We start from the raw sequence: 17088 nt of genomic DNA on the forward strand, positions 1-17088 counted from the left end.
ATGGCCGGATTGACAATAAGGCATAAACTATAATAATCCAGGCACCAACACGACCCGCTTTAATTTTTTTGTCCTTTAAATAGTCGCGTCTCTTCCAAAGAAATTTCTTCACCACCCACAGCTGCACAAAATGGCTTGAGTATCCGATTTGATGCTCAGCGGCCATTTTTCTTGTTCTTCACTAAGCGCCTCGATCCGACACTAACTAATGGTGAGTCTCAAATTATTCCTTCAGCACAGCAATGCCCTCGACATCTTTTATGATGAAAACTTTTCCTACATTCGCAGTTTCCACGCTAGTCATCGTTTGAACCCATTCTAGATGGCGTTGAGCGCAATTACTTCCTTGGATGTCTGACCTTTGTCGAGTCGCATTTGCTTGCTTCGGTTGATTTATTTGGTCGAGCTTTTGCTAATTGTTGATTAGTTTTTAGGTGATTTCTGTCTTGCATGTCGATTGATGGTTGCACTGGATTATACCATACGGTGGTGCGTTGGAGGTTGTCGAGCTATACGAAGTCTTAATGTTGGATTCTCGAGAGTTCTTTCAAGGGATATATAGTTCTGCGCCTGAGTTGCGCTTGGTCGTGTCGGGCCAATAGTAGTTAGATAGAAATTATATCGAGTTATTCTCATTGGAAGACCATCTGCTTCGCCTGCACGTAAACGTATAGCTATCTGAATCTGAATCCTCTAAAATTGGTGCCTGTAGCAAGGATAAGCAACCAAATCAATATAAAACGGCCAGTGTCACCCTTGGCCAAAGCGGCGGAGAACTCGGAAAATCTCTTGTATTCCCAGAAAACAAAACACATCACCACCTTTACCAGATGAATCTTTGAGGAATCTCCGAGAGACCAATTAACCATGTCAGACCTCCGCCAAAGGCAAGTCGCATCGTCCGCGCCAAAAGAAATTGACGGTCAACCCGCAATCGACAACAAGCCGAAAAAGCAGAAGCACAATGGCAATAAGCGCACCGGCATCAGTCTGTTGGATATCGTCCGCGTGCTGGTCACGCTGGTGGTAGCGTCCTGCGGATTATCATATTACATGACCTCGTCCGAGTCTGTTCTCTGGGGGTATCGTCCCTGGTTTACGAGGTGGCCGGTGTTGGTCCGATACATTGTACGTTCTTCACAATACCTTTCCCTTACGGATCCTGGGGAAAACTAGTGCTAACAGTATGAATAGAAAGGACCTCTCCAACTAACCCCCTCCGACCTGGCTCTCTACAACGGCTCCGACCCCTCCCTCCCCGTCTACCTTGCTGTTAACAGCACCATCTTCGACGTCTCCGCAAACCGCATGATGTACGGCCCCGGCGGGCACTACAACTTCTTCACTGGCCGCGACGCGACGCGCGCCTTCGTGACGGGCTGTTTCCAAGAGGACCTAACGCACGATCTCTCCGGTGTAGAGGAGATGTTTATCCCGATCGATAGCGAGGAGGAGATTGGGAGGCTGAGCAGTGGGGAGCGGAAGATCCGGCGCGAGCAGGATGTAAGGATGGCGAGGGCGAGTGTTAGGAAGCAGGTGGCGCATTGGGAAGGGTTTTTTGGGAATCATAAGAAGTATTTTGAGGTTGGTAGGATTGTTGGATTGGATGAGGTGCCGAAGGTTGAAAGGGAGCTTTGTCAGGCTGCGCAGCAGCAGAGACCGGAGAGGAAGGTGGACTAGTAAAATATTGCCTAGGGAGTTGGCGTTGAATGTATATTGCATGTTTAAAATTTGCGAATAATATTCACGATGTGATTCTAGAACGATGTAGAGGGCTTCCGTTTGATACTTCACGCACAGAATGCGAATAATCCATCCCCAGCCCAGCTCCATATAAAATCAATCGTCTTATTACGGAAAGAACAATGAATTGAAGGGATGAATTGCGTTTAGTCCGTTACTTGACACGGCCAATAGCGCGACTATTCGTTCACTCCGAAAATCATCGAACCACTATACATCATTCGCCCAGCCAGAATTCCCGAACTTTTCATGGAGATATCATTCGTAAAGGAAAACAAGAAACCGCGAGAAAATTATCGGAAGGAAAACGTTTACTCGGCGGCGACGGCGCGGGCTAGAAAAAAGAAAAATAGCTGTTAGAACCTAAGCCACACCTATGCATAGGTCGAAAGGCGAAACGTACTGTAGATGCCGAGGTCGTGGTGGCCGACGACCTTCTTGATCACTCCCCTCTCCTCGAGATCAGCCAGAGCCTGGCGGGCCAAGCTACCGTTGATCTTGAGACGGTCGACAAGGGTGGCGACAGTGATGAGACGGTAGGACTGGACATCCTTGTTGAGCTTCTCAGCGGTAGACTTCTCAAGGACGACGGCGTGCTGGGCCTTGTCCTTAACTATACGGCGAACCTATGTCAGCCTCATTCTGCGCGATTGTCTCTCTTATCGTCCGTTCGTTCTCCTCGTGTATCGTCCAAACTCGAAAATCCGAAATGAAATATATTTCCATTCTTCTCGACGAAGAATCTTCGCAGGACCGATAACGGGAGGGGAGGTAGGATAGGGAGTGAATCATGGGAATAGCGTACCCTTGCCCTTGGACCACTTTTTCTTTTGGGGGGCCTAATTTATCGTGTTAATACCATTCTGGAATAAAGAATGTCGTGCTGCTTTCAGATAGGACCGCAAATGCTCACCATTTTGACTCTGTCTGATCTGGTTGTTCAACGGAAGAGAGCAACGCAACAGCAACGGCCAGAAGTTTCAAAGCCAAGTGCGAAATTCGAGTGGGGAATGACTAAGCCCATGCTTCTTGAACCCTAAGCCCTTACTGGCCGCACCTCGGTTAGCGGTGCTACTGAGGCGGTGTGTACATTTGGGTATCATGCCTTACGTGTCGGGCACCAACAGATCCAGCCTATCGTAATATGACGTCAGTGATAAGGTACGCTGGCACTGGGGGTATCCTTATAAGCCTCCATTCAAAATGTCACTAGCGTTGCAATTCTGTCATATACTTGTCAATAATATCGGAGTTAAGCATGCTTATATCTAACATCTTTCACTACGTTGGCGTGGCCACGACCTGCTACTGGGCGATTCAATTGGCTCGATATGTCTACTGCTACATCCGCTCCAGCTCCCTCCCCCGCTATAACCCTACCGGCAAAGACGCATGGGCTCTCATAACTGGTGCTAATGATGGGATTGGTTTTGGGTTTGCTGAAGAGCTCAGCGAGCGTGGATTCAATGTATTCCTGCATGGTCGGAACCGCGAGAAGCTCAGCCGAAGACAAGAGGAGCTACAGACGAAGTTCCCGAACATCAAGTATAAGGTCATCGTTTCCGATGCGGCTAATATCCACGAGAATATCAACCTAACCCCTAATGAGATTGGCGATGCAAACCTTACGATCCTAGTGAACAATGTCGGAGGAGAAAAACAGTCATACCGGGGCCTGACAGAGCTGTCGTATCAGGATGTCCGAACTACCATCAACACCAATGCCACTTTCATGACACAGATTACCCGAGTTTTACTCCCAGTCCTCGAGAGGAACGGCCCCAGCTTGGTCCTCAACGTTTCTTCGATTGCGGCTTATGGCATGCCATTTGTCCCCGTGTACAGTGCAACAAAAGGATTCGTCGACTCCTTCAGCCGAGCCCTTGACGCAGAGGTGAAGGCGCGCGGACAAGACGTGGAGGTACTCGCAATTCGAGTGGGAAGTGTGCGGAGCCAGAGCAACGACGTCGATGTGGGCTTAATGGTCCCTGACTCGCGGACCATGGCTGCCGCTTCTTTGGAGCGTGTCGGTTGTGGCATTCCGCTGATATTTGGATACTGGGGTCATGCGATTGCGGGCCTCAGTCTTGATTTCATTCCCAGACCTTTCATGGTCAAAATGTTGGCGAACACCATGGATTCTCTGAAGAAGCAAGCTGAAGAGAGGCAAGCGAAGCGGAACTAATGCGCATGCCGCTATGTATAACAGTACTCCCACCATCTTAGTCGAATTGTTTGCATATGATATCCGATACCCGAGGTTTTCGAAGTATATACAGTACCTTTGCATGTGTATGCACGTACGTACATGGTACTCACGATGTGGCCTAATTTTCTGTATATACATAGCGTACTCTGTACACTGAACCAATATCTTTTCTTTCCACCGTTTATTCCATTTCTCTCCCAATCTCTTAGTAGTTGTATAGATTGACAGGTGATCCCAAACAGTCCGCTGATTGGTCGCCCCTCCGCCCACCGCCTTCTGGCATCATTTAGCAGATCCGTCTTTGTTGACAGTCATAACAGTTGGCACTGCTCTGGTTAAAGGCAACACAAAAACAGTCATTCCAATGACGAGCCTAGTGCCTCGTGAGGCTTACTCCCAGGATGAGCTTGATCAGCTCTATCCTAAGGACCTGAAGCTCGAATTGGTCCAGGTGGTATGTTGACGATGTCGCGGCTTATCGGAGGGTTGAGCTTGGGCTAACCTGGACAGTTTCTTCGTCATGGTGTGGATTTCAAAGTGCTCGTGGATCGGCATAGACTGATGTGCTCTAGGTGAACGGACGCCTGTCTCAGCGCGGTTTCAGAATGTATGCACTGCTTTCCCCGCATCTAAAAGCCCCCAGAACTAATAGTATACAGACAGGCCTTGCAGCATGTAACTCATCCCCTCCGATACTTCCTACGATTCCTGAACTGACTTGATTAGACTGGCCATACTGCAATGTAGCGCGCCGGATGATCCAAATGGCAACCAGCAGCCAAGACATGTCGACATGGGACTCATTCGCATGGAGAAGGAAGATGGAGACCTTTGGCGGTAGAGACGAAGCTGTGGTTGCGCAGGGAGCACAGGGTGAAATCGAGGGTATCTGGTGCGACACTAAATTTTCATCTTCCTGCTTGAATAGTAGATGAAAGTGCTGACTGGAAAAGCCAACCCGGCGAGTTAACAGACAAGGGCCGAGAGACGACATTCGCGCTGGGCCAACGACTGCGACGTCTTTACGTGGACCAGCTGGGTTTCATGCCCGAGGTGAAATCGGATGCCGAGGATATGTATCTGCGGACTACCCCCCTCCCTCGAGCCCTCGAGTCGCTCCAACAGGCCTTCTTTGGCATGTATCCGCGCAACGCACGAACCCTCGACTTCCCTCCCCCGGTGATCGTGGCACGCTCTATTTCCGAGGAGACACTGCTCCCGAACGAAGGCAACTGTCGGCGCTTCAGACAACTTGCGCGCCTTTTTGCAGACCGCGCAGCGAAGCGATGTACGCCTCTCCCCCCTCCAATATACTAGATACTGACAACGTGCAGGGAATGACACCGACGAGATGGCCTACCTCAACACCCTTTGGTCAAAATGGATGCCTGCCAACTCTCCCACCATCGCTGTCGACGCCCACCCACGCCTCTCCGGCATCAACGACACAATTAACGCAACATACGCCCACGGCCCCGCCACAAAACTCCCCCGCGAATTCTACGACGCCAAAGCCCGCGCAATCACCGACAAAATCGCCAGCGATGAATGGTACTCCGGATACCAGGAGAGCAATGAGTACCGCCGTCTCGGTATCGGAGGACTTATGGGCGACGTTGTCGATCGGATGGTTAGTACCGCCGTGGATGGAGGCTGGCGGAGCGAGACTTCTCCTTCAGGCTCTGCGGAGAACGGGAAAGCGATCAAGTTTGCTATGAGCGGATGCCATGATACCACCCTTGCCGCTATCCTGGGTAGTCTGGATGCTTTCGACGGAAGATGGCCACCATTTACATCTTCTGTGGCCATTGAGCTCTTCACAAAGACCGAAACTGAGCCTCAATCCCAGAACAACGAGGATGCACAATTGCCCAAGAAAACATCCAGTTTCTTTTCCGGTCTGCTAGATGGTTCCTCTACATCAACGTCCTCCCTCGCTAAACCATCCACCTTATCTCGTAACCCTCTCTCTGTCCTCCCAGACTCCGCTAGGAGATCCATGCAAGAAAAGCACTACGTGCGAGTCAGATACAATGACCGTCCCATGCGTATTCCCGGATGCGCTGCGAAGCCAGAGAACCATCTCCCCGGTAACGATACATTCTGTACATTGGATGCATTCAAGGATATGGTTGATAAGTTCACGCCACAGAACTGGATGGTCGAGTGTACAGAGAATTTGGGGGAGGGGCTGTATGGAAAGGATGATGTGGAGAGGGTGAAGCGGTTTGCTTAGACAAAATGTTGATAAAGATGGACAAATGTACATAGTACATGATACCTAGCTATGTGGTTTTGGCTTTGGTTTGCTCATAGAATAATGCCTGCTATTTATTCCATAAACATACACATAAACAAGTGCTTTTCATATCCAATCAAATCCAAGCCAATCCCAAACAATCTATAAACATGAACCGAACCGAATGTAATAATATACAGAGCAATAAGCTATACCAGTCCCAAGTATGTATTGTATCACTTGTCATCCTCCGGCTCACTAGTACTCCACCCACTCTCACTCTCATCCGCACTCCAAACACTGGGCCCAGTCTCCACATCCGCAGCAGAAACCTCCTGCACAGGCAGCTGCTTACCCTGAGAAAGCGCTTGTCGTTCAGCCTTCTTCTTCCCACGCTTCGAATCAATCGGCTTCTGCTCCTCCCGCTCTTTCTTTGCTTGGTTTGCCTCCTCAGTAGATGCACGCTCGAGAATATCAAACAATTTCTCAAGAGCTGGAGCGTAAGCTTGAGCAATGGGAATATCACCCACACGCACGCGCATGTAATCAAACACGGCTGTTGTAGGTGTGCGGTCTAGGACTGATGAACGGGTGGAGGGCGAGGTATGCTGGTTCGGACGGCGGAGGGTGATGACATCCTTAAAGGATTTAGGAGCTGTGGATGAGGTGTCGTCTTGGAGGGTTTCGGGTTCTTCGCCCGCATCTGCATCGGCGGGGGTATCTTGGGCTTCTTCGTGCTTTACGGCACCTGTTTTCTGGTCCACGTAGGCAACCTTCTGGTATCGCTGGCTGAAGTGCGTAAGCAGGATAGTCCGTGCCTCCATACGGCGGCCAACTTCGAGGGCTTCGGAGGTGGTTGAGTGGCGCTTCGCCATGGCGGATTGGTACATATCATCTTGGAAAGTAGCTTCGTGGATGAGGACTGTGGAGCCCTTTCCAATCTCTGCGAATGATTGCGATGGACGACAGTCACCCGAGAACGAGACTTGGAAGCCATCCGGGAAGATAAGTGAGGCAGCCATTGCGCCGCGGCAGTGGGATACTCTCGTGGTGCGGAAGTCTTGAAGGCCGGTCGCGGCGCGGAGTTGAGTTGTAAGGGGGGAGTTGTCGTCGTCGAAGCGGAGGAGAGTGTTTGAGGGTTTGCCAACATCCCGCATCTGACCAGGGTAGCTGCCATCGGCGCGAGTGTGGCGGTAGACGAAGCTAGTGAGTATACGCTTGTTTCCGTCCATGTATGGATATGCTGAGAGAGGGACTGTCTTCGAAAATCCGTAGTCTTCGACAGCCGCGTACTCTTCCAGCCAGCTAATCATACTTTCCTCAGATAGAATGAATAAGCGCTTTTCCTCCAGGATCTTGCTGACATCGTCTTCGATGTATTGTCCCTGCGAGGGTACGCCTTTGGGGTAGTTCTCCTTGTACCAAGCCTTGATGAGAGACGCAGTACCCAAGTGATGATCGGCGTGAAGGTGGGAAATCCAAATCATACGCAAGTTGCGCAGCACCTCCCGCAATTCCTCAGGATTATAAACACGCTTCAGCTGTCCAAGAGTGTTCTCACCGCAGTCCAGCAAGTAATAACCGTACCCAGGAACCTTGAGTAGCGTAGCAGAAACATTGCGGTATTTCGATGGTGCGGAAGAGCCAGTCCCCAACGCGATAATCTCCACATCCTGTCCAGGGAGATCTTTCCGGACATTCTCCAGCTTTTTCAAGAATTCTTGCTTCTTCATGCGCTTGCGGATCGTGTCGACTCGTTTCTCGACCGCACGGGGAATTTTATCTACCACTTCCGCTGGGTTGAGTCTTTGCATGACCTCAGAACGGTTGACTTCGAACTTGGGTTCCATGCCAATAACGAGACCTGGCTCTGATGGTTCGAACGGCGAGGACTGGATGCTCTGCTTCGTAACCTCCGATCCGTGTGTTGGTGTTCCTGGCTGCGGAAGCGTCACGTTATCATGGAAAGGAATCGAATAACTATCACCCTTCAAGCGAGCCAGACGGATTGACGATCCCGCAACACTAGGCAGGGCAAGGTAGTTCGGGCAGTAATCCGTACTGGAGACGATATGCTTGGCGTTTGGCCTCTTCTCAACAAACTCACGCAGCTTGGGATGATCGCCTACACCAGGTCCCAGGATCCAAAGGAAAGCCTCCAGATCTGTCGTCACAGCTGGCGAATTCCACTCTGGGCGGTTAACCAGGTTCTCGACATAGTCTACAGATGGCAAGTCAATGATCGCCAACCCCTTTCCAGGCCGCGGGGGTCCCAGAACCATTTCCGGTGTGACGGTCTTTCCATCCATAGATACAACGCTTTCGCCTTTGGTCAGACGAGCATAGTCGGGACCTTTGCGGATCTTCAGCGCTTCTGCTTTCTTAGGGTCAAACTTGCCACGGACATCGTGATTCCGCACAACGTAGGAAAGAGCCTCGTCACACCAGGTAGTTGGGGGTAGTTTCTCAACCGTCGCGCCCGGCCAAGGTTGGCGTACGAGAACCTTGATATTGGGGAGTGGCTGATCGCTTCCCGGAGCAGGACCCATATACTGTTCGAGTTGCTTGGTCTCAGGATTGCGAATGAACATGGACGCAGGCATCTTCACCTCGGCCAGGGGAGTCTCGATGAGCGCATCCATTCTCCACGATGAGTTGAACATATCAGTGACAACAGACTGCCTCATGATCTGTTCCCTGAGTCGCCGGTCACGCATATCAACCCCATCCTCCTTCTCCTGAAACTCATCCAAGCTTCTTTTCCTAGGGCTCTGCTGACCACTTTGTAAAGTTTCACCACCATCCTGCCCCGTCGGTGAAGAACTAACAGGCATAGCCCACACCTTGATGTTATTATCAAACCACGATGGCTCTTGAAACGCATCCTCATTCGCCACAGACCTCCTCTTCCCCATCGTCTCCGAATCATACTCCCTCATAAAGACCGGCATTCCCTTCCGAAACACAAATCGCCTAGCAGTCGCCAGACTATGCGTGATATTCCGCCCTCCATGAATCGTCAAACTGCCCCTCTGCGCCACAACCTGTCCATTTTTCTCCGCATATGGAACACCATGCTTTGTCTGCTCAGCCGTCAACCCTTTTGCCTGCGCGGCGGTTTCCAGCGCCAGATTCGAGTTGATAAGGCCGTCCGCCTGAGTCAGGATCGTGCCGATTAAACCGCCGTTGTTCGCCCATTCCGTACGGCCAGTAAGGAATGCATCGGTTAAATAGGTGAGTTTGACGCCACGCTCCGTACACGCCCGCTGCGTACCTTCCGATAGATGTCCGAAGAAGTACCGCTTATCTGGGAAATGCAGCAGCAATGTCGTGCCGGGGGTATCGCCAGTCGGCGTCGTGAGGACCTGGTAGTAAAACTTCATTGGCGCAATTCCAAGTGGTGATGGCCTTTTATGATCGAATCCGTTCGATTTATACAAATCAGACTGGTAAATAATATAATTATTGTTCGAGGAGCGAGAAAGTCGTCGAGACTCGGAGCGGGGCGCTCGAATAACGTATGCGTCTGGAATTGCGGGTGTGCGTTCAAAATGCAATAGCCGAGGCCACTGGGGTTCAGAGACGAATGGCCGGAAGGTAGTCTTATTTTTTGATTTCGCTAAGAGAATGGCAGCTGCAGAGAAGGAGCGAGGCGTTTGTGGAAAGAAGCACCCACGAGAGGCTTGCGAGAACAGCCTCCCGGTTCGACGGAGAGAAGCCAATTTGGCTGGGGGGAAAGAGGCTTTAACAGCAGAGGAAAGGCGAGACGCGCACCATGTCACCATAGAGCGTAGTGAGTCACAATTGCAGATAAAAATGACAGGGTTGTTCTGTCGTCGACATACGGGAGGCGTGCGGTGCTTCGGAGTTTGCTTTTTTGCCCGGGTTATCTTTTTCGCGGTGTTTGCACGGAGTACGACTAGCCTACAGTGACAGCAGTGGTCATATTATGGGGAGTATGATAGCACTCATTTTGATGATAATTTCAAATTCAGTCTATTGTAGTCAAATTGCAAATATCCCAAATTCCCAAATGTAGCCATCCAAATCCCCGGATATTACAGCCAAACCAAACCCATTGAACCCCGTCAACAATGAAGAAAAAGAAGCACGAAAGATAGCAGGTTAAGACAGATACATAATCATGAACAAAAGAAAAGTCAAGTGTCCTTGGAATGGTGCTCAGCAACCTAAAACACTAAAGGAACGACTCTAGAGAAAGCAAACAAATTTACAAAAATCTGGTCCGAAACAAGCGCGGCGTGGGGAATCATGAAAGATGAGTAGTCACCATAGAAACACGTTCGAAAGATGCTTCCATGCTGAGACATAATTGAGCGAATCGGGCTTCGGTAGTCTTGGAATCACACTCAACCACAAGCTCAAAGGCCGGGGCCTTCTCCGATTTGACACCCTCGAACGACTCCTCGGTATGTGTTTGCGACTTGACGGAGTCGACAAACAGGGCAAAGGCAGGATCCGACTCGTCAATCTCAACGTTGGGGTTCACGACACCAGTCACTTCCTTGGGCTCCTCGACCTGCGGTGCGCGCTCAAGGACAGGGGCTTCCTGCTTCGTAGACTCCGGGAGGATGCTACCAAAGCTGGATGACTTTCCGGAAAGAACTTCGGCATCAAGAGCAGGACCCTCGGGCACTTCCATGACGGCAAAGACGGGGGTGTTGGCGTAGTTGATGTCAATTCCAGAGTTCCATCCCCCGTTCAGACCCATGCCAGTCATGTCCATTCCCTGGTTGGGAACCATGACCATACTCTGCTGCATCTGGAAATCTTGGGGAGTCTGGTTCTGGGTGGCCTCGGGGATGTTGGCCTGCATAGGCGGCTGCGAGGGCTGTGTCGGCTGCTGCTGCTGCTGCTGTTGAGGCTGCGACTGTGGCTGCGATTGCTGAGGCTGCTGCTTGGAAGTGGTCTGGAGCTGAGGCAGACCGGTGACGTTCATTTCTTCCATGAAGTTCGAGAACTGAGGCGACGCCAAAAGCATGTGAGCAAGGTCGGTCAGACGAGCGTTCTCCTCATAAAGAGCGCGGTTTTGGATGCGAAGTTCGTGGGATTCGTTGGTGCGCGAGGCAATTTCGTTTTCAAGCTGGCCGATGTATTCTATTCGAGTTAGTTTGATCAGGTCTTTTTGATTCAAAGGATGCTAGATCATACCCTTTCGGCGAGATCGGAAAGCACGAGCTGAAACCTTGTTACGGAGCTGACGACGCTCCTTGCTGCTGAGCTTCTTGCCCTCTTCGCTAGCAAGGAGTCTCTCGTCCTCGTCCATATCCTGCTCTTCTTTCTTGGCCTTGGCCATCTGGGGCAGAAGGGAAGGACTGGGCGAGTCGGACGGCGAACTCATCGAGCTCTGTCTGATCTGCTGGAGAAGGCGAGAGATGCGCTCCTCGACAACAGGGTCGGAATTCCGCTGAGCACGGGGCTGAGAGGCGTTGCTTTGCTGGGCCTGTTCCTCCATGCGACGCTGCTGGAGTTGTTGTTGTTGCTGCTGCTGCTGTTGCTGCTGGCGAAGCATCTCATGCTGTCTCTGTTGCTGAGCGGCCTTGGCCATGGCTGCTTGCTGCTGGTGCATACCCGGGTACATACGACCAACCTGGGTCGAGTGTCCAGCGGGGACAGCCTCCTGGGAAGCCAGAGCATTAGGGTCGACAAACTGGGCCTTGTTGGGGTTTGGCGAGAAGAAATAACCGGGAGCCGAGTTGATGTTGTCGCCCTCCATGTCCATCTCAGCTGGGTTACGGGCGGGGATGGCGTTGAAATCAAGGGGATCCTCGCGCTTCATCTGGGGATACATGTCTCCTCCCATGGCAAACCCAGGGCTGGCACCGCCATAGCCCATGTTGTTAGCATGGTTGAAGGACATCGCATGAGCCAAAGCGCCTGGAGGAAGACCAGTCTGCTGCTTGTGTTCGTCATATTGGTGGCTCGGAGCCTGGAAGGCAATCGGTGTTTGACCATTCGAAGCGAAGCCGGCACTGCGAACATCACCAGCGGCGAAATCTGTGCTTGGAACGGCAGGTTGACTTGGCAGCGAAGCCTTTGGCCTGGGAGCTTCGGTAGCGTAGGTGATCTGGTCGAGGTTGAGGAAGGAGTCGATGTCAGGATCGTAGCAAGTCGTCGACGGGGCGACGGTCGGGTGTTCGGCCAGTGTAGCCATGGTGATGATTATGTGGTTATTCTCTTTTTTTTCCAGGATAGAACAAGCAAACGAAAGTGAATGATATCGCTCAAGAAACAGAAAAAAAAAAAAAAAAAAAAACGTTAAGGTTGGATCTGAAAAAAGAAGAGAGAGCGTAGTGGAAGCGAGAGACTGATGAAGAAAGGGAGATGATTTGGTCGGGTCTCTCAAGGGGTTAATTTGGGACTGGCAACAGACCAAACCCGAGATCGGAAATGATCAGAGGGGGGGGGGGAATCAAAGAAGCCCAGTATGGAAATAACAACGAGACTAGAAGTGATTAACTGGTCGCTTATTGTCTGATAGTATAGAGGCGAGATCAACAGTCGTTTCAATGGTTGCAATATTGATGTGGCTATGGGCACGGTAAAGAATCTAATAAAAACTGGCAGTAAACAGGAAAAACAAGGAAAAGGAAGAAAGGGAGAGACGAGAGGCGACTCTGCGACCGCCTACACGGAACACCACACAAACCAACTGCGCAGCCATCCAGGAATAGAAACCAGTCCGTTTTTGGTTAGTGCGCTTGCGCGTCCTCTGCTGACTTAGAATAGCCCCGCTTGTACGTATTTTATGATTGGCAAGCTCGGAAATAGGCTTGGCCTGCGCCCCATCAGGCATTCTCCATTCTTTCCGTTTAAAGATTGTTGGAGCCTGAGGACACTATTTACAATGTACTACCGATCTTCACGGAGATTCAACGTCTCTAACATCTGTCTGTGATATACAAGAAGCACAGAAGACACCATCTGAAGCAGGTCATTTCACAGTGATGCCTGGTCATAGTGTCCCACTCCGCACATAGCACTCCCCATCTAGTCGCCAGTGGTCGGTAGTACATAGTACTATTACACTAAAGGATCATTATTCCCTGTTCCATCCATCCCATCTCATTTGCCAGGTTCAAGCGCCCCCCCTCTCATTGACTTTCTTTTTTCTTCGCCTCCCACACACTTGCACACTTGTTCGTTTCAGGCCAAATACAAAATGTTATCGCTCGGGGAGGCTACTGAAACGAAATCGGACCACTCAATAGGCTCTAGAACCCCCTAAACCCTCAGCAGTATAGTGGTCGTCGAGTGCAGCCATCCGATTGGATTGCCTTGAAGAGCCCTAGGGAAAGTCAATGGGCCAATTAATGGGACTGGGACCAGACTCCCGGATGCTGTCCGTCTCCCGTGAATTTGCCTTTGATGAATCAATCTGGGATTGGTCCTCAAGTTGACGCGGGTAGTCAATCTCGAACGTACCCCGTATTCATCCTGTACTATACACATATTTGTTGTACAGCGCAGAGTGCATCATCTTCAAATCAGAAGGCAACCAATTCCCCCAATCCCAACTCTTTGCCTGTTTGTCTTTCTGGAACGCCTCCCACCGTCTCCTCCCACCCACACTCGGTCCCTAGCCAAACCCGTCCTAGTCTCGGAACACTATTGTCGCAGTGGGGAATGCAGGCAAAGCTTGGCACGGCAATCGACGCTCCTCATTCAACGGCACTGCCCCCTAGTCCTCGCTCGTCTATCCCTGCGCGTTCCCGCCCTTGTCTCAGAAGAGCACACTGTCACTTCATTGGCTGCGTTTGTCCAATGAGTGGTTTTTTACTCAGCCCTTTTTGCGTTTGTGGTTTGTTTCCGCATATGGTAATCTACCCCGAGGATGGGAGCAGACACGGAGATACAAAAGTGCCGCTTAGTCAGAGTGTCAGGAATTAGGATGGTTACAACATACACGGGAGAAGAAAAAGAAGACTTTTACAGCGGTTCCAGTGGTTGAGAACAAAAAATGGGAACTAAAAACAGGTCGATGTTCGTAGGGCTTAGCACATAGCCCATTAATCCACTATGTTGATCTTCTCTGGTTGCCATATATATTGCACGGAGTAGTACTAAATACTCCGTCAGTGCTCTGTGGCAATGATCCTCTAGACGATCCGTATTGCAAACAAATTATCCAAGTATGCTCCGCAACAATCAAGCATCAAAATTGCCGCGATAAACACGCGACAAAAGCTATACAGAAATTGAGTGCCTGCGGTCGCTGATCTAGACCTGTCAGTTCAACGAATCCAACCGTCTGACTTAGCGATTCTGGTCGGTTGGCATGGTCGGGCTGTTGACTGCTTGCAAGTATTCTCTTCTCTCAGAAGCCAACCTTCAATTTGAAGCGAGTGCCATGGATACTGAGGGCGAATGCCTCTTGATCGGACCATTCACACTCTCACAACTACAACGAGTTGATCATGGCCTGTCCAGAATTCCTGCGACTTCCTGTGCAGGATACCTGCCGCGATCTCCATTTCACCACCGAAGCATCCCTTCGCTTGGCTTGGAGAAGCAGCGTGAACAGTGAACAAACAAAAAATTATAGGGCAATTGAGAGCTACTCATCTCAAACGAAGCCAACAGTATCTTTTCATACCTGGTAACTCCCGACCAGTCGGTATCTCGGCTGATGATGATTCCACCAGTAATTTTAACCGTGAGAGGCTTGTTCTTGGTACCAAGCCAGATACTTACTGGCTGGGAAGTGGTGTTGCTCATCTTTGAAATCCGAGACAGGCGCCTCACTGCTCAGAAGAGCTGATCACTGTTTGGCCCAGCAGTGTAGCTATCTTGAACAAGGATGCCCTCATAGGAGTCTGTAAACTATCAGTGAAGTCTTTTTCTTTGGTCTAAGAAGAAATGTGAGCGGTTGATGACATGTACTTCTGGGGTAATTGAAGCTTTTCACCTCGAAAGAGACCAGTGGGGCATTTTTGCTCTGGTCAAGACCTAGATTATTCAGACTCTCTTGCGTTTTGCCTAAGGAAGCACCATGAACGGTTAACCAAAGACCTGGATAACTATTTCTCACCTCAAAGAAACAAGTGGAACCGTTCAGTTCCGTTCCTGGTCGAGACCTGACCACTCTTGGCTGAGGGTGGTTCATTGCGCGTTGTCAACCGGACCCATTCTGAGTTCATTTTCTGTTGCCGATTGACAGTAAAGTTGCTAGGTAGAAGAACATTAGCTGTCTAGAACTTTTGCTTTGCTTGTATGATTGTGCTGTTAAGGCAGCGTACCTTTCATAGGCGATGTGTAATTTGTTGATTGTTTTGGTTTTTGCGAAGGGAAGTCTGGAAGCCATATTTATCGGTAAAGATGCTGCGGATTGAAAGGGCGATGAGTCTGTCTTACCGTAAGACAGATTTTGGTAGAATATGAATGAGACCTAATGAAACAAGTCTTGATTGTAATGCACAGAAAGCTACAAGGGCACAAGAATGCAGGGAAATAGCTAGTCAGTCACAGTAGCCTGTAGTGGATAACAGGCTGACAAAAATGCAATAATACCGAAACCATATCATCCTCCACTGTTGGACCGCACAACATTCAAGTACCTGAAAAGTCCAATAGTGGCCCTCAGAAACCCCCGTCAGTGATCCTGTCCCCAGAGATCAGACCATAGAGCGAAAGACCGTAAACCTTTCTTCTAAAGGATTACCCTGCCCAAGGCTATCGATGTAAGCACGGGAGATCGCCGCTGAGTTGATTTGAACCCTAGCCACTACTGCCCGTAACGTAAATGCCGTGTGAACCATGAACTCCGGGTTCTTCTCGAATGCTATTATCGCTTGGACAAAGAGATGTGGTACTTTGCAGCAGATTGTATTAGCCTTTTCCTTAACTGTCATAGCCTGCCACTTATGTTGGTAAGTTTAAGATGTGATAATAGTGGAACGGTTAAGATAAACCGTAATGCTGATTTGCAGAAGTGAAAGCTTGTCATTCATATCAAGATTATGCCAAAGACAATTCGAGAGAAACAGGAAGCCTTCCTTGTTGCAGGAAGAGATAGAAAACCGGATTCTCGTCTCGTATGAAGGATAGCTAGTTTGTTTTCCAGTAAGTATATCAGACAAACTTCAAAGTGTATTGTGGCACTTTTATCACACTTTTTCTCTGAACGCATCAGGGCACTCGGACCTTGAGGTGAAGTTTGGTTCGAAAGAAATATGGGAACGGCCAATGCTGCAACAAATAACCCATTGCTTTTGGTTGCGCTTTTCTTCCAACTTCCAATATCATTTGCTCGCCTGTTTCGGAATATACCCAAGTATTGCAGGTCCTCTTGGAGACAAGATACAAAATGCTGTAGAATGCTTGAGATATTCACCATCAACCTATAAAACGCAAACCTATATTTGCAATTACTGCGGACATATCCACTGCAGAAGATACCTAACCAGCTTTTTGTTCCGATTGCGGTAACTGTACATTCTACCACAAAGCATGTACCACAGACACCAGGATATCGAGCTACCTTGATCTTCTAGGGCGTGCTAAGCTTTTGTTTTCTATGGTCCCCCCCAAGACTCCTCAACATCAGACTTGGCATCGACCATCATTGATATTTACGACAAGAATGAACACAGGTGTGGAGGAAGCGACTAGCGTCTCAAGAAGGAGCTGAAGCCCTAGGTTGTGTAGTGGAAGGTAATATTACTGATCAGGTTACAGGGCTATTTTTTCCTCCGCTCTATGGGGGTGATTAATAGCCCTGATAGTGTTACTTGAATAACTGATGTTAATGGTATATATTAGCTGTCAATGGAAAACCCATTGCTTCTATGATACCGGTCCCGTCGAGAAAACGTTCTCTTAGTTCCTACTAAAAATCAAACTTTCATCACTAGGTCGACGTAATGGCAGAATTTAA

General features: G+C 49.7%; 6 protein-coding genes across 6 annotated transcripts; 4 read left to right on the forward strand and 2 right to left on the reverse strand.

Moving 5' to 3' along the window:
- Positions 1-757: 757 nt before the first annotated feature.
- Positions 758-2061, forward strand: EURHEDRAFT_408080 (putative heme/steroid binding domain protein). Its single transcript, XM_040780736.1, has 2 exons — positions 758-1128; positions 1195-2061. Exons 1-2 carry the CDS (start codon positions 868-870, stop codon positions 1678-1680), a joined length of 747 nt encoding a protein of 248 aa, XP_040642559.1. The 5' UTR covers positions 758-867; the 3' UTR covers positions 1681-2061.
- Positions 1690-2941, reverse strand: EURHEDRAFT_383074 (40S ribosomal protein eS25; the record flags this gene model as incomplete). The annotated part of the gene is made up of 4 exons (XM_040779560.1): positions 1690-2077; positions 2147-2356; positions 2549-2582; positions 2909-2941. The coding sequence occupies 4 exons, from the start codon at positions 2939-2941 to the stop codon at positions 2055-2057; spliced, it is 300 nt and encodes a 99-aa protein (XP_040642560.1). The 3' UTR covers positions 1690-2054.
- EURHEDRAFT_117774 (putative short chain dehydrogenase/reductase) lies at positions 2891-4242 on the forward strand. Its single transcript, XM_040777703.1, has one exon. It carries the CDS (start codon positions 3002-3004, stop codon positions 3926-3928), a length of 927 nt encoding a protein of 308 aa, XP_040642561.1. The 5' UTR covers positions 2891-3001; the 3' UTR covers positions 3929-4242.
- A 74-nt stretch (positions 4243-4316) lies between these two features.
- On the forward strand, positions 4317-6188 carry EURHEDRAFT_447339 (putative acid phosphatase; the record flags this gene model as incomplete). The annotated part of the gene is made up of 7 exons (XM_040783663.1): positions 4317-4406; positions 4463-4475; positions 4525-4559; positions 4612-4627; positions 4679-4844; positions 4906-5240; positions 5287-6188. 7 exons carry the CDS (start codon positions 4317-4319, stop codon positions 6186-6188), a joined length of 1557 nt encoding a protein of 518 aa, XP_040642562.1.
- Positions 6189-6427: 239 nt separating this feature from the next.
- Positions 6428-12366, reverse strand: EURHEDRAFT_512193 (uncharacterized protein; the record flags this gene model as incomplete). Its single annotated transcript, XM_040786046.1, has 3 exons — positions 6428-9568; positions 10483-11309; positions 11364-12366. 3 exons carry the CDS (start codon positions 12364-12366, stop codon positions 6428-6430), a joined length of 4971 nt encoding a protein of 1656 aa, XP_040642563.1.
- Positions 12367-13294: 928 nt separating this feature from the next.
- Positions 13295-14327, forward strand: EURHEDRAFT_117901 (uncharacterized protein). Its single transcript, XM_040777704.1, has one exon. The coding sequence runs from the start codon at positions 13581-13583 to the stop codon at positions 14100-14102; it is 522 nt and encodes a 173-aa protein (XP_040642564.1). The 5' UTR covers positions 13295-13580; the 3' UTR covers positions 14103-14327.
- The last annotated feature ends 2761 nt before the right edge of the window (positions 14328-17088 follow it).

This window comes from Aspergillus ruber, assembly GCF_000600275.1.
Source record: "Aspergillus ruber CBS 135680 unplaced genomic scaffold scaffold00002, whole genome shotgun sequence".
Classification (NCBI taxonomy): Eukaryota; Fungi; Ascomycota; class Eurotiomycetes; order Eurotiales; family Aspergillaceae; genus Aspergillus; species Aspergillus ruber.